This window comes from Rhamphochromis sp. 'chilingali' (assembly GCF_963969265.1).
Source record: "Rhamphochromis sp. 'chilingali' genome assembly, chromosome: 7".
Taxonomy (NCBI): domain Eukaryota; kingdom Metazoa; phylum Chordata; class Actinopteri; order Cichliformes; family Cichlidae; genus Rhamphochromis; species Rhamphochromis sp. 'chilingali'.
In genome coordinates this window covers 33409086-33436501 of record NC_137934.1, presented here as the reverse complement: position 1 = coordinate 33436501, position 27416 = coordinate 33409086, and the positions used below count along the sequence as shown (strand labels likewise).

At 40.1% G+C, this 27416-nt stretch overlaps 1 protein-coding gene across 1 annotated transcript in view; it reads left to right on the top strand.

The window, feature by feature from the left end:
* The window catches only part of lrrc7 (leucine rich repeat containing 7), a 91777-nt gene that overhangs the window by 28424 nt on the left and 35937 nt on the right, over positions 1-27416 (top strand). The window contains exons 2-15 of the mRNA XM_080886782.1: positions 7070-7272; positions 13265-13382; positions 13536-13614; positions 14434-14523; positions 14949-15005; positions 15942-16005; positions 16294-16368; positions 16486-16630; positions 18479-18551; positions 18813-18830; positions 21874-22003; positions 25016-25131; positions 25398-25467; positions 27174-27273. Of these exons, the coding sequence (XP_080742908.1) occupies positions 7070-7272; positions 13265-13382; positions 13536-13614; positions 14434-14523; positions 14949-15005; positions 15942-16005; positions 16294-16368; positions 16486-16630; positions 18479-18551; positions 18813-18830; positions 21874-22003; positions 25016-25131; positions 25398-25467; positions 27174-27273 (1338 nt within the window). The remainder of the gene's footprint in view (positions 1-7069; positions 7273-13264; positions 13383-13535; positions 13615-14433; positions 14524-14948; positions 15006-15941; positions 16006-16293; positions 16369-16485; positions 16631-18478; positions 18552-18812; positions 18831-21873; positions 22004-25015; positions 25132-25397; positions 25468-27173; positions 27274-27416) is intronic.

Here is a 27416-nt window from a genome sequence, read left to right as displayed (position 1 = left end):
CACACTAGCAAGCTGATGTTCTAGCAAGCTGAGCGTGGACACATGTAGTGTGTTACCTCTTTGTTTAGGCATCTTTATATTGCAGAGAATCTAATAAAGATTGTAAAGAGCAGCAGGATGTATTGACCTGTGGTGTAGTTTGCTCCAGGCCCGGATACTGTTAACATTAAATGTTTCTGAGAAAATGCTGTTGGGACAGCAATGTTAAGTCCCAGCCAAAATGGTTGTGGTTTGATTGGGGAACTTAATTATAAAGCAGATGACCAGAGGGCACATTGTTTCCAAGTCAGGCCCTTTCTTAGAAATCAGGAAATATGGATCACATCAGTGTAGTTGTGTAGCTATGAAAAAAAGCAAAGCAATACATCTGTATGTGTTTTCTTTAATATATTTGATAGAGAGTCTTTTTGGTAGTTTATTTGGTAGTTAGGGTTGGATCAGGTGACCCTGAATCCTCCCTTAGTTACACTGCAATAGGTCTGGGCTGCTTGGGGCTTCCCATCAGTGTTTCTTTTTCACTCGCTATATGTTTATACACCACTCTGCATTTAATCAGTAGTTATTATTCATCTCTGGCTCTTTTCAGCATGTCTTTGACTTGTTTTCCTCCCCTTACCCCAACCAGTCTGACAGGTTGCTGCCCCTCCCTGAGCCTGCTTCCTGCAGTGGTGTTTTTCCTGTTTAAAGGAAGGTTTTCCTCCCCACTGTCGCCAAAGTGCATGCTCAAAGGGGATCATATTATTGCTTGGGTTTTCTTGTTTTCTTTGTATTGTTATAGGATCTTTACCTTACAATATAAAGCACCTTAAAGCAGTTGTTGTGATTTAGCACTATAAGTAAAACTGAATTGAATTGAACTGAATAGTGCCGCGCAGTACTGCACTGTAATACTTTCAATAAAAGGTAGACATCTGATGTTAGCATGGTTTACAGTTCTCATATCTAGAAGAGATATAGCATTAATATTCCATAATATGCAGTGTACATCATGATTATATTGATTATACAGTTTATGTCACAGTAGTGTAATTAACACATCAATTTCTTCAAAGTCTCCAAAGTGACGTAGTTAGTTATATATTTAAAAAATATATAAGAAAACATTAGGTTAAAACTTCTTACACTTTCTTAATAGCATCCACGCTATTTGCTTTAAAACTACACTCTCCAGCCACTTTATTAGGTACACCTAATTAACACAAATTAGCCAGTCACATGGCAGCAACTGCTTGCATTCAGAAATGTTGAATGTGGGAAGAAAAGTAATTTTAGTGACATTGAATGTGGGAAAGTTCTCGGTACATTTCAGAAACTGCAAAGCAGGAAAGCATGGATCCATCTGGCCTTGTATCGATATTTCAGGATGATAGTGGTGTAATAGTGTGGAAGATATTTTTTCGTTGTACTTTGGGCCCATTAGTGCCAACTGAGCCTTGTTTAAACACCACAACCTACCTGAGTATTGTTGCTGACCATGTCCATCTCTTTACAACCACAGTGTAGCCAACTTCTAATGGATTCTTCCGGCAAGCTAACATGCCATGTCACAAAGCCCAGTTTAGGCTCAAATGGCCTCCGATGGCCCTGATTTTAATCCAGTAGAGCACGTTTTGGATGTGGTGTAACAGCATATTCACACTGTGCATGTGCAGCTGATAAATCTGCAGCAAATATGACATGCTATCATATCAACATGGACAAAGATCTTTGAGGAATGTTTCAAGCATTTTATTGAATCTATTTCACAAATAATTAAGGCAGGTGTAACTACTGAAGTGGCCGAGTATCTGCGGTAAAAAATAATACACAGACAAGCCGCCGCCAAACAGCATCGTGAGAAGCACTGACTGCCGGGTTTACACATAGAATAGGCAAACAGTAAATGTCAGCTGGCCTCATTACACCTGCACTGAGCATGACTGTGGATAAGGATGCATTGATTTTAATGGTCCAGTCCTTTTAGATAAACAGTCCTGCAGGATCTGCGACCTTTTTATCTGATTTCAGTGGCTTGCAAAAAGCTAGAACAGATAACACAGTGTACTCGCAATGTTCAAGATTACTCTCTCTATCGTCTGAATTCATCTGGTCTCACTGTGCTGGACATGTGTGTGTTTATAGCCAGATAAAGCTGCAGGTCTTATCTCTGAGCCTCCTGGTGTTCCTCTCACTGCTCTCTACACCTTCTTATTTTCACGTTCTCTCTTTAGTTTCCTCATCTCTTTCTTTTCATGCCGCTCTGCAGCTTCTCATCGCATCCAGTTGCTGTTGTGCTCGATGGCAGTTGAAGATCAAGCAGGAAATTGAAGTCCAATCACTGAAAACTCGCTCTTTGTTCCGTTTGAAAGGGCTGGCGTTAAAATGTCTTTATTTGTCAATAGATTGAGCGCAGCGAGCGAGTGGGTTTGCAATGATAAAGCTGAATGATGAGTCCTCACTCAAGGACTTTAATAACCATGGTTAGCCTACTTATGCCATTCAGCCACAAGCTTTTTAAATGGAGTTGTGTAATGGAGCGATGTTGTCGCAGAATTACAAAGGATTCGGTCTAATTATATGGCTCTGGCTTGTTGTTTGAAAAGACCATGTGTGTGTGTGTGTGTGTGTGTGTGTGTGTGTGTGTGTGTGTGTGTGTGTGTGTGTGTGTGTGTGTGAGACAAAGCGAGCCGAGCCTCAGCCTGCTGTGAACTGGGTAACTGCTGGTTGGCGGGGGATCACTGTGATACCCATCTGCCATGTGAGTTTTACATCTGCCTGACAGTCATGTGAAGCTTTTAAACTAATGTGGGTCCTTCAACACCTGTGACCTAAAGTATAATTTCACATTTTTCTCTGCCTTGGAACAATCTTCACGTATCCAATATGTACAGTGGCTGTTCAACACGGTTGAATTAAAACACAAAACAAAAACAAAACATAAAGGTCTGAATAAAAGTTGAAAAAAACAGAATGGAAGGGGAAAAAAAACAAAACTCACAAAACACAGCTGATGGATTTTTAGGTAAGATGGAAAAGTTGTGGAAGTGACAGAAACCAAAACATGTAAAAGAATTTACTGAGACATACTTGAAAAGGATTCAGAAAAAGATGCAAGGTAATGTGGGCGATCGTGGCTCAAGAGTTGGGCGTTTGCCTTGTAATCGGAAGGTTGCCGGTTCGAACCCCGGCTTGGACAGTCTCGGTCGTTGTGTCCTTGGGCAAGACACTTCACCCGTTGCCTACTGGTGGTGGTCAGAGGGCCCGGTGGCGCCAGTGTCCGGCAGCCTCGCCTCTGTCAGTGCGCCCCAGGGTGGCTGTGGCTACAATGTAGCTTACCATCACCAGTGTGTGAATGGGTGGATGACTGGATATGTAAAGCGCTTTGGGGTCCTTAGGGACTAGAAAAGCGCTATATAAATACAGGCCATTTACCATTTAATCACATAATTCATATAATATTGTAAACATTTGTTTGCTTTTAGCCGTTTTCTGTTTTGTCTCCCCAAAACACTTCTCTCGTTCTTCTTTGTGAACTTTTACTGCATTATTTTTTCTGTTCTTCTGTTGTTTTTGCAGCCTTTTTCTATTTGCTGCAGTTTCAGTGCATTTGAACTCACAGGGCCACCGTACACATGGCCTTTTACATTGGTGCAGTTTTTTTCTCCTATCCACAGCAGGAAAATCCACATTCCTTAATCTATGCAAAAATGTCAAAGTTTACGTGAAGTTAATATGTCTCACTTCACAAAAATGTGGTGCTAGTGTAAATGATATCGTTCTCTAAAGTCACTTATAATACGACTTCACCTGCAGTTTTGGTTTGGTTGGACGGGGACACTTAGTGTCAATACCCACATTAGTTTAATTTTACTGTAAGAGCAAACCTTTAGCAGTGTCCATGTCTGATCTGGCTCAGAGTCGGTCTATTTCAAAAGGATGTGGGCACTGATTCCTGTACTTGACCATGGACTCAAATCTGAGTACAGCAGTAGTTCATTCAAATTCAGTGTAAGAAAACAGCTCAAATAATCATTCAGCAATTTTAGATCACCGCGTTTATATTTTTTGGTAGACTACTTTGTTTTTGTCTCTCACAGGGTTGTCAGTCAGCCACACTCACATTTACACAAACTCAATTAAGAGTCAGGATGAGGAGAACGTTCAAACTTGACACCACACAGAGAGGCTCGAGCCAACAGAACGATTTGGTACGTGCAGATTAAAATACTTTGTATGCTGATTTTGAACTATGGTTTAGATTTAAAAGGATCAGCTCACTAATTTTGGACATCAAGATTATCTTATCTTATTATTAATGTCGTAAACCACTAACCAAATTATGAATAGATAACAAAATCTGATATTGTTTATGTTTTCACAAGTAAAAATAATGTTTTGTGTCCAGTATTTTTATAGAAAAACCATGAACCATACCACACACATCCTGTGTCTGGAAGACCCTATCTCTACCTTTAGGATTAGGCCCTTAAGCCCAGCATAACTAATGCAGCATAACTCTCTTAGTTATGCTGCAGTAGGTGTAGACTGCTTGGGGAATCCCATGATGCATTGAGTATTTCCTCTTTAGTCACCTTTCTAACTCACTATGTGTTAATAGACCTCTCTGCACTGAATCATAGTTATTATTCTCTGGCTCTCTTCCACAGCATGACTTTATCCTGTCTTCCTTCTCTCACCCCAATCGGTCACTGCAGATGGCCCCGCCCCTCCCTGAGCCTGGTTCTGCTGGAGGCTTCTTCCTGTTAAAAGGGAGTTTTTCCGTCCCACTGTCACCAAAGTGCTTGCTCTTAGGGTGTCATATGATTGTTGGAGTTTTCTCTGTATTTATTACTGTAGGGTCTACCTTACATTATGAAGCGCTGTTGTTGTGATTTGTCACTGTATAAATTAAACTGAATTAAATTGAACTACAGCATTTGAAGCCTAAGCTAGTGTCTAATAGAGGTGGGGGGAAAAATCGATACTGTGTAGTATCGTGATATTTTGTTTGCTAATAATGTATCAATACAGGGACAGCAGAAATCGATATTTTGTTGCAAAAAAAGTTTTTGTGCTCTGACTTCAGAGCATGTTGATCAGCTCCTTTTTCTGAGCAAGAATCATCCTGACATTCCTTCACTGTCCAAATGTGTTTAACTTTTTTTTTGGCAGCAATAAACATGACAGTTTACTTATTTTAATTTAAGACATGTTTTATTTTAATTAAGTTTAAAACTTTTTTATGTAATGTAAAATTATATTTTGTTTTAATTTACTTTCAAATTCTTCAGTTGCTGAAGGGGCTGCATAGTTTTCATAAATTGCTTAGTTCAGAATAGCTATAATTGTACCAGATGGTTGCATTCAGTTAAGTTGGACTAGACTGTAATACAAACCGTTCAGTTTGTCAACAATAAAACTGACTGAAATGAGAGAAAGACTGAGTGCGAGACTTTGTTATTAGATAAAATGAATATTGATAAAGTTTACCTTTATGTACAGAATCTGAATATCGCAAAATATTTTAAAAAATTGCAATAATATCGTATCGTGCGTTAAGTATTGTGATAATATCGTATCGTGGGATGTATGGTGATTCCCACCTCTAGTGTCTAATGCCCTTCACTGGCTTTGCATTGATTTGAAGGTTGAGAAGGGCAAACATTTCAGAAATTACTCTGTTGAAAGTAAAGGTTGCTCACCCCTCTCTCTTTATCAGTTGATATCTTCCCTTCTTTCCATGGTCAGATGAGGGTGCTATGTGTATTTGCAGCATCTGTTATCATCTGGTACACTTGCATTATTTTTTCTGTAGCAAAAAACACCAATATGGACTTGCCACACCATTTATGAGACTTTCACACAGTCCATCAAACGTTTTTGGTTTCAGCCTCAAAGGAATGCTAGTTTCTTTTCATGCTTGTTACTGTTAGCTAACTAAGCTTGATGATGAATTTGGACAGAGGAACTCTTGTCACCCCAGACTTGACTGAAGCTATTGAAGCTTAGTAGTTTCTGCTGATACTGTTCTCGCTTTTCCTCAGGTGGTTATTGGTGGGGATCAAAGTGTTGTTAGTTGTAGGAAGTGATCAAATTTTTTTGTCACATATTTTGTCATTCTTCTTGTCATGAATTGGGGCTTTGATGTGTCACACTGTATAAATTACCACCATTTGGTGGGATCAAGTCTGAGCAGGCTTGATTACTTTTGACAGCTTGCTTATGTATTTATGAGGACCTACAGAGTGCCTACAGATAGAACAAGTCAGTAATTCATTAAAAATTATATTGCAGTAATAATGCATGATTGCTACAAAATCCCAAGACACACTAACGTGACTCAGCAAACCATTTGGTCACCACTGGTTTCTCATCCTCTGCAAGGCTGTGGAGGGCTCACTATGCATAAGATGAACAGTCCTCCTGTCTATGCAAGGCATGTAGGTGATATTTGTACAATGAAAAGCTCCTATATCTGATCCCACTGTGTTTAACACATTGTTTTTTGCACTTTGAGATTCAAATAGGCACATTTTTTCCTTCTGCACAGTATGAATAATTTTGCAGTAGGTGGATTGTGAAAATGTTTCTTTGTGCATTTATTTATTTCATTACTCATCAAAAGATGCAAAATCTGTCACTGTGAATGAATGCAACTCACATTTTTTATCACGTAGTTTTTAGAATTTGTTTCCCACGTTTTATAGAAAACCCCACTCACGATTTTTTCACTATCGAAACACTTTGTATAACTAGTTTCTTATATCAGAGCCTGTCTTTTAGTACGCTAATCTGCCCATATACTGTTAATGATGCTATCAGACTGACAAGGTTCTACACAGAAGAACTCCATCAGGTAGCATAGCATAGCATCTTTATTTATAACGCACTTTACATCCAACAGTGTTGGCCAAAGTTCTACAAATCTAAAACAAAGAGAAAACAGTTTAAATTACATATAGAATATCTACAATTTAAAAATAATATAATTAATAAGAAACAGGTACAACAAACCTGTTAAAATCACGAGCTGCTGAACCTTAAAGGCCTCTAACATCATGTCTGTTCTCTCCTTTTCTCACCATTTCAGTGCAGTGTCTGGAAATGACCACTAAACGGAAGCTGATTGGCCGGCTGGTGCCGTGCCGTTGTTTCCGTGGTGAAGAGGAAGTGATCTCAGTGTTGGACTACTCCCACTGCAGCCTGCAGCAGGTCCCCAAGGAAATCTTCAGCTTTGAGAGAACTCTGGAGGAGCTCTACCTAGATGCCAACCAGATTGAGGAATTACCCAAGGTACCCCTGAGTCATATGTTAATTTTTTCCTGATATAGCTCTTCTTCCTTTTATTGACCTCTTTTGGGGGGTTTACTAATCCTTATGCCTTTTTTAAAATTTCTTCTTCTACTATTAAGCTTCTACTACTAAACTAAAATCTGCTTTTTCTGACAGTTGATCAAATTCACAATTAATAGCTGTTCATCCACTGGTACCCTGAGTAACAATTAGGGATCACAAACTGCCTTTTCACTTCACCCACTCAGGTTTATTGAGCTAGTTCTGCACCTTTTTTGTACAGTTGTGTATGCAATGCTGACCATTAGTCATGTTGCTTTGTTTATGATTTTTTCGAATTTGGATTTCGGATGTGAAACACTGATGCTAACTTAAAATGCCCTCTCACTATTTTGTGGCGATACCCTTACTGGGCAATATTGATACATTAATATCCATGAGTTCACACTGGGAGCTGCACAGAAGCAGCCCACGTGGGGACTGCTGATGCAGAACGCCCTTCTAAAATTTCAAGGAGAATTACAGGTGCTGCTTATTAAAGGGCCGTCACATTTTATGGATATCCTGGCCTGGTTTAAATGACAAAGATGTTGAATTAGATTTCTAAATATAGCCAGCATGAATGGAGACAGTCTAATAAGGATGTATGAGATGAGATGTGCGACCTCGCATTTAACTTGCACAAAAACATTCTGCTCAGTCTTGACAATGTATGTCTGTGCCAGCAATGCATATTAAGTCTCTGGCTCCAATGTGAGTGAGTTGGGCAGCTTCTACATGTGTGTGAGTGTTTAGAAGGCTCTGTTACAGTGGCCTGCTGTGACCTCTCCACTCAGAGCAGATCTGTCCATTTTAGAATATATATGCTGTGGCTTATGTGCTGTACTTTTTACTGAAGAGAATGTCCTAGAATTAATGAAGGTGACATATTGCCTGGTCAATAAAATAACAAAAATATATATGATCTTCAGAATTAAAATCACCTGCTTAAGATTGGGTCAGTTCTTCCCCCAACATGCCTCCAAAGTAGCTTTGGTATGTCTGGGCATGGACAAGGAAACCATAGATGTGTCACTTGACGTTGGTCTACAAGTGATGGCAGCAGAGTCTTTGGATCCTGAATAAGCCCAGATCTTTAATCAAGTTTGGATCTGGGAACAGTGCAGTTGTTAGCACTTTCACTACGTAGCAAGAAGTGGTTTTAGATGTGGTCAGGGTTATTTCTGTGTGGAGCCCGTGCTGCCGTAGTTTCTTTCTAGGTACCTCCCACAGCCCAAAAACTTGCACATTGATCTGCAGGAAAGAGGCTGCTGCCTCTTCAAATGTTTTGAGGGTTTTGCAACAATATACTACAGCTAGCTAGTACTTTTTAAAGTAGCATAGAACACATCACATCAAGAAGGTCCTGAGTAAATGTGGTTATCCCAGCTGGACTTTTGTCAAAGCTGGGAAGGCACCTATAGAAAGTTCCAGCTGATCCAGAAGAGAAGGACAACTGCTGCCTAAGCGAAAACCCTTAGTGACCCATATGTGTCAGGAGTATCGGAGCAGTTGAGACGCATTTTTTCTAAACACCGTGTCTCTGTGGCTTTTACACCCCAAAAAACGCTGAACCAAAAATTGGTCCACCCCAAGGATTGGGTCCCCTGACACAAACAGAGTAACATAGTGTACGCTGTTAAGTGCCAGGAGGACTGCCAGGATTTATACATCAGGGAAACCAAACAACCTCTGGCAAAGCGGATGGCACAACACAGAAGACCAAACTCGTCAGGTCAGGACTCTGCAGTCTATTTGGGGCAGGGATAGCTCAGTAGGTAAAGTGGTCGCCCCATGATCGGAAGGTCGGCGGTTCGAATCCACTTAACGGCTACCCTGAGGTACCCCTGAGCAAGGTACCGTCCCCACACACTGCTCCCCGGGCGCCTGCTTAGTGGGCTGCCCACTGCTTCACTGAGTGAATGGGTCAAATGCAGAGAAAAACAAGTAATTTCCCCATGGGGATCAATAAAGTATCCATTATTATTATTATTATTTACAACTACAGGCCAGTGGACACTCTTTCAATGATGAGGATGCACACATCCTGGACAGGGAGGAACACTGGTTTGAACGGGGCGTCAAGGAGGCCATTTACGTGAAAAGGGAAAGACTATCTCTGAATCGAGGAGGGGGCCTGAGGGTACATTTTTGCCATCTTACATGCTGTGATTGCAGCCATTCCTCAACTCTCTGTGAATGGTACTCATGGCCATTGATCTCACTGATCAATGGCCATGAGTACTGATCAATGATCAATAGTCTTTGATCAGTGGTTGTCCATCAATGGTCATGAGAATTTGCATCCCTGCAAGGGCAGGGATAGCTCAGTAGTAGGGTTGCCAACCGTCCCTTAAAAAACGGAATCGTCCCGTATTTAGAAACAAAAGTTCACGTCCCGTATTGAGCTAATAAGGGACGCACTTTATCCCGTAATACAGTGAGAATCAAAAGTAGTCTATAACTTTTAATGGAATTAACACTTTGTTTGAAAACATAATTCCCAGCCCCTCTCCTGCTTTGTGACCAATGCGCTGACAGCACACTTATGACAATTCGAGTATGACAAGTCAGATTATCCCTTATCTCATTGGTCGAGGAAAGGTCGCTTACGAAGAAAATACCGGCCAACAGGGAAACAAACGCCGACACTGCGGTGCAAGTCTCGGACAGCACACTGTGCCTCCATAAAATGAAGGTTATAACAGAAAATCTGTCGCTCTCTCTCTCTGTCTGTCTTTCACTCACACAGACACGCACACCGCCATCAACTTTGCTAAATTGCTAATGAAAAACATTAAGGCAGCTGTGATTGAGCAACAGTGTAAATCCAACTATTTTCACGGTTGTTGTGGTCGTGATAATTTTGTGATGCCACATCGAAAAGGCTCGGATGAGCTTTCCAAAGTTCTACAAGTTGTGCCTCCATCGCTTGTGTCCAGATCACACGCTGCACAGCCGTGCTGCTCCATCTTTTTCACCGACGTTTATGTGTTTGCGCGTGAACAGTGTGAGCGCCTGTGGTGACACCCTCACGAGCGATTGATGATCGGGAGCTGGTCGTGAGGTGTTAATCGCTTCTCGTTACCCCACGTATACTACACGATGCACGATGAAGGCCAAAATCGGGCCGATCACCAAATCGGTCGCACGACTCAAAAATCGGCTCAAAATGGGCCAAAAATCGCACAGTGTAAGCCCAGCATTAGAGCAGCAATGTTTGTTCGCTCAGAGAAAGAAAAAAAAGGCTGCAAAAGTACAGGGAGGAATGGGAAAAGGAAAACACCTGGCTGGAAAAGTGCACTATAAAGCGCACTGCACTGTGTGCCGGCGCACTTTTTCCATAGGCATGCTTCTAATGGTGGGCACATGAAGAACACGAGGGGCGTGAAAGCTCGGGGAACCCTTAACCAATTTCTTGTCCACCAGGCATGGCAGAAGCAGATATGGTATGTAAACACTGGTTTGTTTTTTTAAACCCTCTGGTTAAGGTTAATATGGGCATGTGCAGTGAATATCAGCGCTATGTGGCCAGAAGTGTAATAATATAATTTATTTTGTGTAATAAACAACTGCAAGAATAGATGATTACAACAAATAGATGACTAATACATAAAAGTAATACATAGATGAATAATGATGATGAGTTATGATGCGTAATCATGGGAACAAGCGGGTTTACAAACAGGAGCAGCTGATTAGCATTAGAAAAGCTGAAATAATACCTCAGCTGAAGCCAACTGTACTAAATGCACTATATGTGCACTGTTACAAGAATATTTTTGTTCTATTGCTTTCTATTAATTTATATAATTTTAAGTTAAGCAGGAGAGAGTTATTTTAAAGAAAGATTTACTTATATTCTCAAAAGTTAAGCATGACAGGCTTCTGTTTAAGAAAGAGACCTGTTTTACTGTGTTAATGTTGTCATTTTGAGCTAAAAATAAATGGCTAAATGATCATTTGTTTCACATATGGTCATATCACAAAGAATATGCATCTGCTTAAATCAAGTTCAAGTCAAATGGTTAAAAAATAATTTCACACACAAAAAAAGAGCTACCACACTGGGAAGGGTGAAGACAACTGGGTTGCCCAGCCCTGGCCACGAGGTGTCCCTTATTTATTTTTCAGGGAGTTGGCAACCCTACTCAGTAGGTAGAGTGGTGGCCCCATGATCGGAAGGTCGGGGGTTCAACTCCACTGAACTGCTACCCTGAGGTACCCCTGAGCAAGGTACCGTCCCTACACACTGTTCCCCGGGCGCTGCATTGGTGGCTGCCCACTGCTTCACTGGGTGAATGGGTTAAATGCAGAGGAACTATTTCCCTATGGGGACTAACACATACACATTACATTACATTATGTTACATTACATATTAATGATCTGACCTCACAGTTATTGTGCAATGTACTGTTTATAAGACTGGGGAAACCTGCAATCAGCTTAGAGTGAAAAAGTCACATGGATGAGTGACGAAACATTTCTTGCATTGAAAACGCTTTGTCCAGATGAACAGAATCAACCTTTTGGGACCAGGGACCCACGTTTCCAAAAAGCCATTGCAAAATAATAAGATTATTAGTTTAATCCACTTTGTATGCTATTGGGTTTTTTTGGTGTGGCTAATTACTGTATATTCATGAGGGTCATGTTGCATAAAACTAAAAGTGCAAGTACTACACTAAGAACATTCAATGTTCAATTCTTCTATAAGTTTGGGAAGAAGTTTAGAGAGACTGTATTGTATATGACACTACATTAATTCAGGGTATGCAAATTTGTCATTTTATCTTGACAATAGCTGTTAGCATATCTTCCTGAAAACCAGCCCATTCTTTTATGTCTTCTTTAATAGACATTTGTTTTTGGTCTATATCTTTTGATGTATTTGAGTTACCCTAATAAGTGATGTTGCGCTCAGAAGAGGACATTGTGGCCTTTCCAATGATATCTCATGTGTTCAGGTGGCCTCTTTTAGCTCCAAATAGGCAGGACATTGAAAGATATTTGTTTCCTTAGGTCTCGGGAGGATATAATAGCTTTTAATTAGCAACCAAAACCGCTAATATTGCAGTTGCTTTACTATTGTTATATTTAAGCAATGAAAATATTCCCACTTTGATGACATTCATATAAAAATAGCCATATTGGCAAGCAAGAGGATTATAACCCAGCTACTGTAGCTAGCACAATGTTTATTTTTTAAATTGATATTAGCTAAAACTTGAAATATTATTGCTCTACTGGCTTATTATCAGCTGCCTTATTGTTGCTATATAATAATCAGATACATTTATGAAGAGAAACACCTTTTGGCTTCATACCATAGTGAGTCTGTAGAAAAACTGTCAAGGTTAGCTTAGCTTGGTCATTGAGAGTAATACGCTTGCTGAGCCCATATACTTCACTATTTGGCCTAAAACTCTGGCCTTATCTCTGGATGTTAAATGCAGCCGTTATTGATTCTAGCAGGCAGCAAGAGTGATTGAAAGTTTTGTTAAAATGCAGGGAGTGAAGATTGAGTGAAGCTGTTTTACTATCTAGTTACGTTTTTTCTTAACCATTGTGTTGCTGCTCATTTAGAATCTGGTATACAAGAATCACCTTTTAGTTTTGACCATTTGCTTTGTTATATTTTTTACATGGGTATTTCTGAATTCCTAGAGCATTTATCGCATTTACATACCCCCAAATTCTTTCATTTTTGTATATATTTTCTTATTAGCATAATTTTTCTGTTTAGGAGCACATTTGTCTAGATGTCTTTTCCTTTCAATCTATAATGTGTTTTGTCCTGTGGGAAGACATTACATTTGCATTATTAATAGACAAGTGCTGCTAAAGTGGCCTAGCTTTTTGAAAAACATTAAGTGCCTCATGCCTCCAGGTGACGTTCTACACCCTGCCAAGATCATAATTCCTTTATCGTCCCTCTTTGTGTTCCCACAGCAACTCTTCAACTGCCAGGCCTTGAAGAAGCTGAGCATGCCAGATAATGACCTGTCCAACCTGCCCACCACCATCGCCAGCCTGGTGAACCTGAAAGAGCTAGACATCAGTAAAAACGGTATCCAGCCTAAACAACCCTGGTTTAAAATAACAGGACGAAACCTCATAATTGCAATACCGAAACTTCACAACGAAGAAGAAGAAACAAAACCAGGTGGTCCAGACTTTTGTGAAACTAAACATCATGTATGACTCTCTTCCTGTCAAACAGGAATCCAGGAGTTTCCAGACAATATAAAATGCTGTAAAGGCTTGTCTGTGGTGGAAGCCAGTGTTAACCCCATCACCAAGTAAGACACAAACTGTACACTCTGCACATTACTGCACAGCTGAACCTGTTACACATTACTTCAGTCTCTGGTTTGATGGCTGTCAACCTTAATGTTTACAAGCTAGGTTGAAAAATTGAACATTGTGCATCTAATTACTCCAAGCACGCAGCCTCTGGATAACAACCACGGTGAAAACGCTGACTGCATCATCATAAGAACAAACATCTCTAAGACGTTCACTTTGGCTTGGTTATATTTAGGAAGCAAATTTCAGTTGAAGAAAGGAAAGCGTGGTTCAAGTTTGTTTGATTGCAGCGTTTCACACTTTTACAGGTCACCCTGCTTTTACATATTCATATTTATGTAGCACCAGAGAGGCTGAATATTTTATAATAATTGGCTGCATCCATAAACCCTGTACAGCCATGCTCTTGTATTCATATCCCGTAGAATCAGTATTGGCCTGCAGAAGAAGATGTAAGTATTTCAGTAGAGCGCTGGTGTTGTTTATCATTATACTTTGAGCATCAGGTGTTACACTTGTAATTGCTGTTTTCTTATTGGTGTGTTAATGCCACGAAGCAAAACTAGAGTCAACCACACAGTATCCTGCAGGTTTCCCATGCTTTGTGTGTGTGTGTGTGTGTCACTGTGTGTGTGTGAGGGAGCGTGTGCACGCAGCAGATGAGTCATCCGCAGGCTAACAGCAGTTAGCTGTTTCTGCAGGGGTTGTTTTGGGAACTTTGTCCGTGTCTTGTTCCACTGAGGCCGTTCAAGGACGCACACCTTTTTCATCTTTCTTGTTTTGCACAATTTCTTTCTGTCTTTCTTTCCCAGACTCCCAGATGGTTTTACGCAGCTCCTGAATCTGACCCAGCTCTTTTTAAACGATGCCTTCCTGGAGTATCTGCCTGCTAACTTTGGGAGGTAAACTGACTGTTTCTGATAGCTTGTGATTAAGTACTTTGGTGAACAGAGTCTCTATTTTTGTGCACATACAGGTTCATTAGCCTTCACAGTTTGCTAATGAATTTGTTTCCAGTTAACCAGTTATCCATCTTTACCTCATCACTATACATTTTAGCATTTTATGCAGGTCATAGTGTGCTACTGTTTGCTAGAGCATATGAAAATCTATATGTTGCAGGTATTCTCTGAATGGATGAATACCAGTGGGTGTTGATCATATGTAATGCTTTCAGTGTCAAAATGGGTTTGGCACTGTTTTGTACCAAATTAAACGGGGCTTGTTTCTCTTATTTGACCTGATGTAACTTCCCAAGCATTAGCTGTTGCAGTCGATAGATTGTTATTGCATTGAATTAAGTTTCATGTGCCTTCTGGCTTTTCAGACTCTCCAAACTACGGATCCTGGAGCTGAGGGAGAACCACCTGAAAACAATGCCAAAGTGAGGCAAACTGCCATATGTGTTTTTGAGTGTGTGTGTGTGTGTGTGTGTGTGTGTGTGTGTGTGTGTGTGTGTGTGTGTGTGTGTGTGTGTGTGTGTGTGTGTGTGTGTGTGTGTGTGAGAGAGCGAGAGAGCGAGAGAAACATTTAGTCTCATGTGTTCCTGAGTGTGCGATTGCATTTCCAGATCCCCGGATAAAAACTGTATTTATCTCTGCAGCTGTTTTCAAATACTGACGAAGCCTGATATAACATCAGTGTGTCACTCATAACTGTTTTAAATGTTTGCGGTTTAATGTTATGTAGCTGACTTTATCCTCACCATCACCACAGAGGACAGCTCCACTACAAACTGCTTCTAGACTCAATAACCTTGTACAGCACTTGCAGATTAACAGTGATTTCAGTAACAGTGTCTTGTGAAAAGTGGTAATATTAATGCCAGTTACTCTACCAATGCAATTGCTAAACTTAATCACAAAAGCTAATGAAATTTGTGTTCAGTTGATTATGTCTTTGTTGTAAAAATGCGTCTTGGAAATATATCTTATATGACTGGAAAGCCTGCTAGTTTCCCCTTTAAAGGATCCACATTTGTAAGGAAAATGCATCTGTGGGTTAAAGAGCATAGTTCAATATGTGGGTTGTGCCTATGAAAAACTTGCCAAATGTTCTCTGCCTGTGCTAAACAGTAAATTCTGCTGTATACGTATGCTACATGCTAAAGTCACCGCAGTACAGGGGTTTGCATGGGCTCAAAACTTCTAACAAACTGAGTAAGTTTGTCAGAAGTCACAGCGTAAGAATTCACTGTGTCCAAATTCAGATGAAGTATTTAAAATTTTAAATGTGTGCTGTGAGGTCTTCGGTGCGTACAATTTTAAATTTATGTACAAAATGTCAAACCTGTACTAATCAGTGGATTCTTTCCTCTCAGGTCCATCCACAGACTGACACAGCTCGAGAGGCTGGATCTGGGTAGCAATGAATTTTCTGAAGTGGTGAGACCAGCTAACGCATGTTTTAGAAATGAAATTAGCAAATGTGGACATGGAAAATTAAGAGAAGCAGAAACATAAAAGGTTGAACTATACAGTGCTGTGCATGCAGTATGTTTAAGCTACTAAACAATAAAGTAACACAACCAAAAGTGTTATCTGTAAATGAACTGCAGAAAAGAAAGGCTGCACCTGTACATAATTAGTAGTCTCAATATAAATGCGAAGTCTAAATGTATAATTTATAGCGTGTGTTCAGTGAAAATGTCGGTTTTTCTTTGCGCATGTCAGCCGGAGGTGTTGGAACAGATCCACAATCTGAAGGAGCTATGGCTTGATAATAACTCTCTGCAGACTATACCAGGGGTGAGCAGAAGTTGGGACAAAAAGCTTCATGTGAGCATATACAGTTGAACATGTCTATGCTTTTTTCCGATTTCTGCTTATTCGTCTTTACTCTGTTCTTTTCTCCCCGCACAATAGTCAATAGGGAAGCTTCGTCAGTTGCGGTACTTGGACTTGGCTAAGAATCGTATCGAGACATTGGACGCGGACATTTCGGGCTGCGAGGCTTTGGAAGACCTGCTGCTATCCTCTAACATGCTGCAGCACCTTCCTGACTCTATAGGTATACACATATGGACACGCAAACGCACACAAAAACACTATGAGTCATTCAGAAAATGTTACCTACTTTATACTTTTACCAAACTGGTCATTCTGTTGTGCTTTTGTGGAGGCCAATTTAAGATTTGACAAGTAAAGCTAACATTGTTAGCTAAGTAGCATAAATGCTGAAAACAGAGAGAAACAGCTAGCCTAAATTCTGTCATTTTCCAAACATAAACAAAGACTCTGGGTAGCCTAATGACTTTAAAAGTAATGAAAGCAAATGGAAATTTGTTAGCTTCATTTTAAGTATATACCAGTAGGGCAGCAGCACATATTTAAATAAAATATTGGATATTTTAGCATATTTTTATTCAGCGATGATTATCCACACAGCGTTATTGCCACAGGCAAAAGGCAGAAAAGTCACCAGCAGCACTGAGGGTAGCTGGCTGTTAGAGGTGGGAATCACTAGGCACCCCATAATATATTATATCAATACTTTGATACTATAGTAACATTGTACAATATGCCAAGTATTGCAAAACCATACCTCAATTTATCATATTGTTTCAACTGTCATCAGAGTTAAACTTTGTCAACAAGACTAAAGTTATCTCACTTTAGTTATTTTTTTGCCATAAAATGAGATTGTCAAGCATACCGACACGAAAACCTCCCAAACCCTACCGTAAGGCCACTGTTGGGGGTAACGTGTTAATCACATTACATTTTTCAGTATTGCTGTAGTTTATTACATTCAGTAATTACAATACAAATATGATTATATTGTTACTGTCGTGACAAAGGTTCTTCACTTATCTAAGCTTCAGGCGGATAGAAAGAAAAAAAGCCTCAAACAAACATGTTTTGTCTTCCTGTGCGTTTGAGCTACAATCAGCTGATTTCAGTTCGGTAGAGCTGATTTAGGGAAATCTGGAAAATCTCATGATGGTGGTGCATGCGATGAGCCCTCTTGTTCATAGTATTCCCAGAGTATTTTTATTTTATTTAATAAAATATTGACATTGCCATCCCTATATTAACACAATATTGCAAGCATATTGATACTACTAATAAATGCCACACATTATCACTGTGCTGTAGTTTGAATTCCTAGGTGTGTGTGACTGTGCTGACTGGGGTGTTTTTCCATTCATTGCCAAGAGGTTTGCTGAAAGAGAATTTGGAGCTAAATAGTGCCTTGTTTACCTGCAACCTAAGCATCAGAAACTGTTCAGTAAATTGGTCATTGTTTTCAGAGATATTTGCAGTTACGATAAGAAACGCTGGAAACATTAAACCCCAGTTGTTTTTGATTGTGGCATTGCTTGGCTGTTTTTCATGTGTAGCCAGGATTCTTGGTCAGCTTTTCACAGTCTGTAGATAACGTAAAGCAGGGGTGGCAACTCCAGGCCTCGAGTGCCAGTGTCCTGCAGGTTTTAGATGTGTCCTTGATCCAACACAACTGATCCAAATTGCTAAATGACCTCCTCAACATGTCTCGAAGTTCTCCAGAGGCCTGGTAATGAACTAATCATTTGACATTTGGACACCGGCACTCGAGGCCTGGAGTCGCCTACCCCTGGTGTAAAGAGTCACTTTACACCAACGGTTGAGGTGTTTCTGTGTGGAGTTTGTATGTCATGGTTGTGTCTTGGTTCTCTGCAGATACTCTGAAATCCTCCCACAGTCCAGAGACACTCATACGTTTTTTTAAACTGCTGTTTATTTCCATATTCATCTATCTTCTTTTTCTAACAGCCACAGGGAGCAAGTGGAGATGAATGTACTGCAGCACCTGAGCCACAGGTTTGAGGCCCCTGCTCTAGGAACAGAGTAATTTTGCATGTGTGTGTGTTTGCAGGAATGTTAAAGAAGCTGACAACACTAAAGGTAGATGACAACCAGCTAACCTCACTGCCTAACACCATTGGGAGGTAAGAAAAATGCACACACACTCCATCAAAGCCAAATACACATCTATACTTTTATAGTGTATACTTTTTTTTCTTCAAAAAACTTTAAAAGCTCCTTCAGCAGAACCTGCTGTCATTTTAGATGATCTCGAAAGGTGACATGTATCGTTGGTGGGTTGTTGTTTTCCTTGTTTATTGCTGTTAGCTGCTGTGTTGTTATGCTGGCTGATGACTGGGGGGGGGGTTCTGTGTGTTGTATTTGCTGCATTGCCGCGGCGTTAGTCCGAAGCCCAAGCAAGGGTGAGTAACATTAGCCTCCTGGATCCGGGGGTGTGTTCAGAGACAGACAAATGTTCAGCTGTGTTACAGATACAAGAATTCCTGCTTGCTGCCACATGCTGTCCATGTGGGAAACATCTTCACATTAATACATGAATTACATGCAAACATAAACACGACTTTGCATTTTCTTCTTGTTGGGACATTTGGACGTAACGTTTGAGTAAGACTCTCACTGAAAAAGTAGCATACCAGTAAAAATCTGCAGCGTTCAGATGGAAATGATTGCATGTAAAAATGATTACAGTAATGTGATTACATTCTCATTATTATCCATCACAGTCCAGATTTGGTGGCAGTAATTCCATTATTTGTTTTGGGAAAATATGAGCATTTATTAAATTAGGCAGAAGATTTTTGTTTTCTTTTTTTTTTTTAATTCCACTTAAAGTGCTTTTCTTTCATCTCTCTCTCTATATTTAGAGATTAGTTAGAAGTTATGAGCTGGTAAATTGTTGACGAATGCAGTCCAAAATGGCCCAAAATTCGAGTGATATTAAACTACATCAGTTTGGATGGGAATAATTTGATTCTGTTGGGTTTTTTGGTTGGTTTGTTTGTTTTTACACGTTAAATCGATACTTTTTTCCATGTGGCTTTATGCATAAACATGTGCAGATGCCATGTTTAACATTATCATTACACTTTTGCAAGATTTGTATCTGAGCGCACTGGAAACATTTTGTCTTCCTGGACAGGTCCCAGGTTTTAGCTTCAATAAGTAGTGCTGTAGATCCATTAATTCCCCTTAAAAGGTCCTTTTCTTACCTTTAGTTTTTAAAGTGTTTCTTACTAATGATGAATGTGATCCCTTCCCAATGTTTCAGTTTCCATGTAGAATAAATACTGCATATAGACTTTACTGGATATGTGTCGAATCCACATAGAACATAAATAAATAGAATGAATACTGCTGCTGGTACTACTACTGTTATTGTTTTGCTTATTAAAGTCTTAAAATGTTTAAAGCCTCTGCTACATTAGACATAAGAAAGGTGCCATCATGGCAGTGTACACTCACTGGTCACTTTATTAGGTACACCTTGCTAGTTGAGTCCCCTTTTGACTGCCTTCACATTTGGTAAAGATTCAACAAGTTGCTGGAAACATTCCTCAGAGATTAGTAACAGACAGCTTCATGTTTACCAAAGTGTGTCAAGAATATATCCTAAAAATCATTACACCTACAGCACTGAACTGTTGATACAAAACAAAGTGGAATTTTATTCTGACATTATCATTAAAATGTTCCCCAGACCAGGCAATGTTTTTCCAGTCTTCAACTATGGTGAGCTCGTGTAAATTGTGGACAGAAGGGGAACTCAGTGTTGTCTTCTGCTTCTATAGCCCATCTGCCCTTCATACCTTGGTTGTACTGAGTGGTTATTTGACTCCTTCCTATCAGCTCGGAGCAGCCCAGCCATTCTCCTCTGACCACCGACATCAATAAGGCATTTTCACCAAGAGAACTGCCACTTGCTGGATATTTCCTTGAATTTGGATGATTTTTGTCAACCCTAGTGATGGTTGCTTGGGAAAACCCCTGTAGATCAGCAGTTTCTAAAGTTTCTGTCCTGCACCAATAACCACGCCATTTTCAAATTCCATAAATCACCTCTCTTCCCCATTCTGATGCTCGGTTTGGGCAGCAGTGCGTTTTGACTATGTCTATATGCCAAAATGCACTGATTATATTTGCATAGTAACTGCAATATTTGCGTTAACAAGCAGTTGGACAGGTATACGCAATAAAGTGATTGGTGAGTGTATCCTTTTATATATTTACTACGTATCTTAACTTGTTTGCTCATGACTAATGCTTCTATGAATGTGCATCTTGAGTATTTAAACCAGAGGGAACTGAGTTTTTTTTTTCTTTTTTTGTCCTTGGAAAAGGAGGATTATAATCTTGTGATTGGGAACACAAGCAACGCTAAATGAAAGAAACTTGAAGTTAAATGTGGGGTGTGAAAGTCCTTTCCTCTTTTCTCCTCTTGTCTCCTCTCCTATCCTTTTCCTTCCTGTCAGACCGTATGGTGGCCCAGATGGTCCGGTCTATCGGGAATAATAATAGCAGACTAATGCAATGTTAACAGTGACAGTACATTAATGTAAAATTGTTGTCTCATTAGCATTAGCCTGCTGTTAGCGTGATGCTAGGACAATGATGGCAGTCAAAGGGGGCGGTCATAGTGTCCTGTAGTGGGCCTTCTGTGGATCTTGCTGTATAACTGAGTGGAGTGGAGAAATTGAGATCCAGGTTGAAGAATTTTAAGATACCCAAAGGGGATGAGATGGGTGGCCATCAAATGAGGCCAAATTCATATTAAGTCATTTATTGATTGATGGATGGATTCTTCAATGTGTTGATCTTTTCCCTCTCTCTCAACACTCGCCACTTATTAACTGGTGCAAATTTTCCTTTTCATCATAACACGTTTAAAGATGTGGCAGCTGACAGTCGTCGTGTTTGTTGCTGTCAACAAATCCCATGAAAAGTCTGAAACTAGGTAAACATGTCTGTGGAGCTTACTCCAGCACAAACCTAAGCAAAAAACTTTGAAAACATTTTGTGTGTAAATGCCTCAGAGATATACCTTCTGTACAAATGTTCATTTAAGTGAGGTAACACACTATTTTAATACACTTTTAATTTATGGTGATAGTGTGTGAGGCTGACGTGTCACCAAGTTAAATGATGAGGCTCATTTAATGATGTGTGTGTTGGACAACAATAGTACTCTATTGCTCAAACAAAAAATATATATCAGGCTTTGGATACATATACAGTACTCCCCACCCCCCATCCATTCATTCCTTGTTTCAGTCTTATCACATGATGTGTTGACAGCTGTAGGAATAACGAATACTGCAATTCTTATTCTTTCATGTCTGAGTAATTTAATGTTACAGAAGAGATTGTGTTGCCTGCAGAATGATTTCCTTTCTATCTCTGTCATGCTCTCTCTGCCTCTTCCTTCCTGCCTTTGTTCCTTCCACTCAGTCTGTCTCTACTGGAGGAGTTGGACTGTAGTTGTAATGAGTTGGAGTCGCTGCCTCCCACCATCGGCTACCTGCACAGCCTGAGAACCTTCGCTGCCGATGAGAACTTCCTCTCAGAGCTGCCCCGCGAGGTATGGAGATGAAGACACATCTTGAAATCTTTGCACTTCTATGTCCATTACTTGAAAAAAAAAGCCTTTTGAAATCAGATGAATCTTTTTGATACAGCATGTATTATGTGCACGAGTGCACACGGTTACTTTTTTAACATGGCAGACTTCTCAGCAACAAACTGTGTCCGCTGGCAGTGACTTACTGAAGTCTCTGTAAGCCTGTGAAGCAATTTCTACCCAGTGATATTTTCTGGTTTCTCTTAATCTTTTAATGAGATTATGTGCGTTAGATGATCATCTCCTCAAATTCTTTGTAATTTTACTTTGCAAGATGTTATTATGAAGCTGTTGAACCCCTCCCTGTCCATAATTCTTAAAGCCAATCTGGGCCACTCGTTTTCCTCCTAACCATCTTCCTAATTAACCTAATTAGCTCCCACTAATGACGTTCCCCTTGGTGTTTCTTTACATTGAAGAACTTTTTGTCATGGTCCTGGGTTTTTGTGTCCTTGTGTTTTGGTTCATGTCTTGATCATAATTAATAATAGTAGTTTCAGTTCCCTCAGTGTTTCCTGTCTCTTCCTTCTTGTGTTTCAACTTCCTGTTAGTGCCTTTTGTCTTTTGGTTACTTCCTGTTTTACTTTGAAGGTTTGTTTTTTGTTGTTCTTATTCTAGTTTCCATTTGTTTTTCCTTCCTTTGAGATTGCCAGCTTTGCTGTAATTGTCTTCACCTGTTGTTGATTGATTTCACTTGCATTTGGGGTTTTTAGATCATTGCTGTTCCTTTTTGTGGTCAGTTATTAAAACGTCTTGTTAAACTACTTAGCCTTCACTGTACTGTACAGGGAGTGCAGAATTATTAGGCAAATGAGTATTTTGTCCACATCATCCTCTTCATGCATGTTGTCTTACTCCAAGCTGTATAGGCTCGAAAGCCTACTACCAATTAAGCATATTAGGTGATGTGCATCTCTGTAATGAGAAGGGGTGTGGTCTAATGACATCAACACCCTATATCAGGTGTGCATAATTATTAGGCAACGTCCTTTCCTTTGGCAAAATGGGTCAAAAGAAGGACTTGACAGGCTCAGAAAAGTCAAAAATAGTGAGATATCTTGCAGAGGGATGCAGCAGTCTCAAAATTGCAAAGCTTCTGAAGCGTGATCATCGAACAATCAAGCGTTTCATTCAAAATAGTCAACAGGGTCGCAAGAAGCGTGTGGAAAAACCAAGGCGCAAAATAACTGCCCATGAACTGAGAAAAGTCAAGCGTGCAGCTGCCAAGATGCCACTTGCCACCAGTTTGGCCATATTTCAGAGCTGCAACATCACTGGAGTGCCCAAAAGCACAAGGTGTGCAATACTCAGAGACATGGCCAAGGTAAGAAAGGCTGAAAGACGACCATCACTGAACAAGACACACAAGCTGAAACGTCAAGACTGGGCCAAGAAATATCTCAAGACTGGTTTTTCTAAGGTTTTATGGACTGATGAAATGAGAGTGAGTCTTGATGGGCCAGATGGATGGGCCCGTGGCTGGATTGGTAAAGGGCAGAGAGCTCCAGTCCGACTCAGACGCCAGCAAGGTGGAGGTGGAGTACTGGTTTGGGCTGGTATCATCAAAGATGAGCTTGTGGGGCCTTTTCGGGTTGAGGATGGAGTCAAGCTCAACTCCCAGTCCTACTGCCAGTTTCTGGAAGACACCTTCTTCAAGCAGTGGTACAGGAAGAAGTCTGCATCCTTCAAGAAAAACATGATTTTCATGCAGGACAATGCTCCATCACACGCGTCCAAGTACTCCACAGCGTGGCTGGCAAGAAAGGGTATAAAAGAAGACAAACTAATGACATGGCCTCCTTGTTCACCTGATCTGAACCCCATTGAGAACCTGTGGTCCATCATCAAATGTGAGATTTACAAGGAGGGAAAACAGTACACCTCTCTGAACAGTGTCTGGGAGGCTGTGGTTGCTGCTGCACGCAATGTTGATGGTGAACAGATCAAAACACTGACAGAATCCATGGATGGCAGGCTTTTGAGTGTCCTTGCAAAGAAAGGTGGCTATACTGGTCGCTGATTTGTTTTTGTTTTGTTTTTGAATGTCAGAAATGTATATTTGTGAATGTGGAGATGTTATATTGGTTTCACTGGTAAAAATAAATAATTGAAATGGGTATATATTTGTTTTTTGTTAAGTTGCCTAATAATTATGCACAGTAATAGTCACCTGCACACACAGATATCCCCCTAAAATAGCTAAAACTAACAACAAACTAAAAACTACTTCCAAAAACATTCAGCTTTGATATTAATGAGTTTTTTGGGTTCATTGAGAACATGGTTGTTGTTCAATAATAACATTATTCCTCAAAAATACAACTTGCCTAATAATTCTGCACTCCCTGTATTTGGATCCACTCCAGGAGTGACACTTTTCCATGCTTTTGTTCCCATGTCCCAACTTTTTATCAATGTTTTTCTCCCATTTAGTTGAAAATGAGCATTAAATTCTTGTCCTTGTCCCAATTTCTGTTATGATTTAGTAATGATTTGTACCTAATTTCATTCTGTTTTTCTTAATCATTATTTTAGCAGTCAACCTTTTGGAAAGTGTTTTTTTTGTTTGTTTTATCTGGTTCAAAGTGTGATGACAGATGTCAGCCATGTTGCAGATGTTCTTTTTCGAAGTTATTATGATGCTAGGTATTACTAGCTTAGGTTGGCTGAAGCCCATTATTGAAAGAGAAGATGATAAATCTGGATGCATTAAATATATTACATGTTTGAATGGAAAACAAAAATTATGGTCACTTTAAAAACAACATTATTACATTTTGTAAACGTAAGGTGTTGAACATTATCAAACGCACCTTACAAAGATGCACAAAAGTCTTATACTATCTGTAATTTAACACTCATCAGTCTGAAGATGTCCAGTGTAATATAGGTTAATTGTGATGCTGTGGATCTTGCTCACTATGCGATGTTTATCTAATGTAATCTGACTGTCTGTGTCTCTGTGTGTTTCAGATCGGTAACTGCAAGAACGTGACCGTCATGTCACTGCGGTCCAATAAACTGGAGTTTCTTCCTGATGAGATCGGACAGATGACCAAACTGCGAGTCCTTAACCTCAGCGACAACAGGTACACCCACGCACACACACATACACACACGCAGAGACCAAGCTCCTTTATGACTCAGTAGTGAATAGATACAATGCACACACGAGCGCAAACTTTTTCAATGGTCGTTTCGGTTCGGTCTACTGTTTCCATGGGAATGGCTGAGTGTGTTGCTATGGTTATATGCTCTGCGGTCTGTACAGTGCGTGGGTGATGAAACATCTCTGTTTTTTTTTCTTTCTCACCTTCCCTCTCTCCCCCCCTCTCTGTGTGTCTCTCTCGATTAGGTTAAAGAATCTACCGTTTACCTTCACTAAGCTGAAGGACCTGGCAGCTCTGTGGCTCTCTGACAATCAGGTATCTCTTTCTCTCTGCCCACGCTCTCCAAGAGAGCACGTAGCTAACAAATGTGTGCTAACAAATGTGCAGCACAAACACACAACGAAATCGACATTGTAATTAAATTACCACAACTATGATATGGCATGTTTTATAAAATTGTGTTTCTCTGATAGACTTTCAACCTCTTTATCCTTTCCTTAGTTTCTATCACATATCTGAGTTCCCATATTTAACATAAGGTCAACATATGTTCAAGTACCGCCCATGAGCCACCTCTTCTACTCGTGGCTCTGTGTAATGTCAGACAGTACATGTCCCCAACATGGTCATCTCAGAGCACAGAGGCTCATCTCACCTGCTGTTCACGGCTGCTGCTCAGTTTAACCAGTCAGTAAAGAGAGTTGTTTTAAAAAGAATGGGCAAAGGAGCTGAAAGGGCCTGCACCGAGGTTCAAATAAGGATTACTCTTCACTTTGATGATGCAAAGTAACTCTGGCAGAGCTCGAGAGTATAAATATGGAGATGAGTCACTAACAGGTCCTTTTTACTTGCCTGTCACTGGAAGGTTTTTATTGTTAATTATCAATTAGTGTCATGTTTCATTTCTAATGGCTTTTTATCAAAACGGTGTGGCAAAGATAAATCAATAAAATAGGGAGATTTATTCACAACAGGGTGATAATGATGAAAAATACACATGCTAAATATTTTATGTCAGCTCCTGTTCATTTTCTCACTATTCTCTCCTTTGTTTTGTTTTTTAAAGACACTACAATGAACTGATAATTACTTGATTTTGTGCTTTCAGTGAGAGTTTGCTGCATGTTAACCTTCTCAGTGATAAGACAGATGCTACATAGCAATGAATCATTTTATGGGCCCTCTGAATTTGATTCTCTCTGCGATGAATGCGCTATATACAGCACAGAGTCCACAGAGAGGATGCAGTTTTAGCTGTCATTCAGAAAAAGCAGCCAAACTGTTCTTCAGCTCTTTGAGACATTTGCATTTTTATTTTTAAGTTCAATCAAAGCCATTAAACGAAATCATGAGTCCCAAGAAGCTCGGAGCATTATTTACCTGCTGAAGAGGAAAGCAAATTTAAAATTCAAATGCAATTTGTTTAATGGCAGAGCGTTCACACATTTACATCTAATATCACCACTTATGTCGGCATATTCTGCCTCAGTAATGAAACTCATATTCGCTCATGCTGTTTGATGCATTACAAGTGGCGACTCTGACGTCATGGGAATTCGGTCCGCATTAAAGTTTGCGAGGAAGACAGAAAAGTTTACTAGCATTGTATCCGAAAATAGAAAATGTAAACTATAATGTCTTGGTGCAGTTTTAATTAGGATGTGTTGTGATATTTGTAATCTGAATGCAATGAAACATTTATTTTCCCTGTTGGGAAAATTGATTCGCAAATCCTTCCCAAGTGATTTGCATTAGCACTCGGCAGGTTTCGTTTGAAGTCGAGCTCTGCTGCAGCTGATTGTGTGAGCAATTTAAATGAGCAGCAGGCAGAAATCTTTGTTTTTAGGAAAAGGGGTAGGTGCAGGTTAAAATTAGACATAATGGAATAGATGTCATCAGTAAAAGTTCCTACAACAATACTGTGTGTGTGTGTGTGTGTGTGTGTGTGTGTGTGTGTGTGTGTGTGTGTGTGTGTGTGTGTGTGTGTGTGTGTGTGTGTGTGTGTGTGTGTGTGTTTGCAGTCCAAGGCTCTGATCCCACTGCAGACAGAAGCCCACCCAGAAACCAAACAGAAGGTTTTGACCAACTACATGTTTCCCCAGCAGCCGCGACACGATGAGGGTACGAACTCCTTTTGTGTGTGTGTGTGTGTGTGTGTGTGTGTGTGTGTGTGTGTGTGTGTGTGTGTGTGTGTGTGCGCGCGTAACCCAGGTAAAGATTACCTGACTATAATTTTAAACCCTCGGCTGTTAATTTATGGTGTG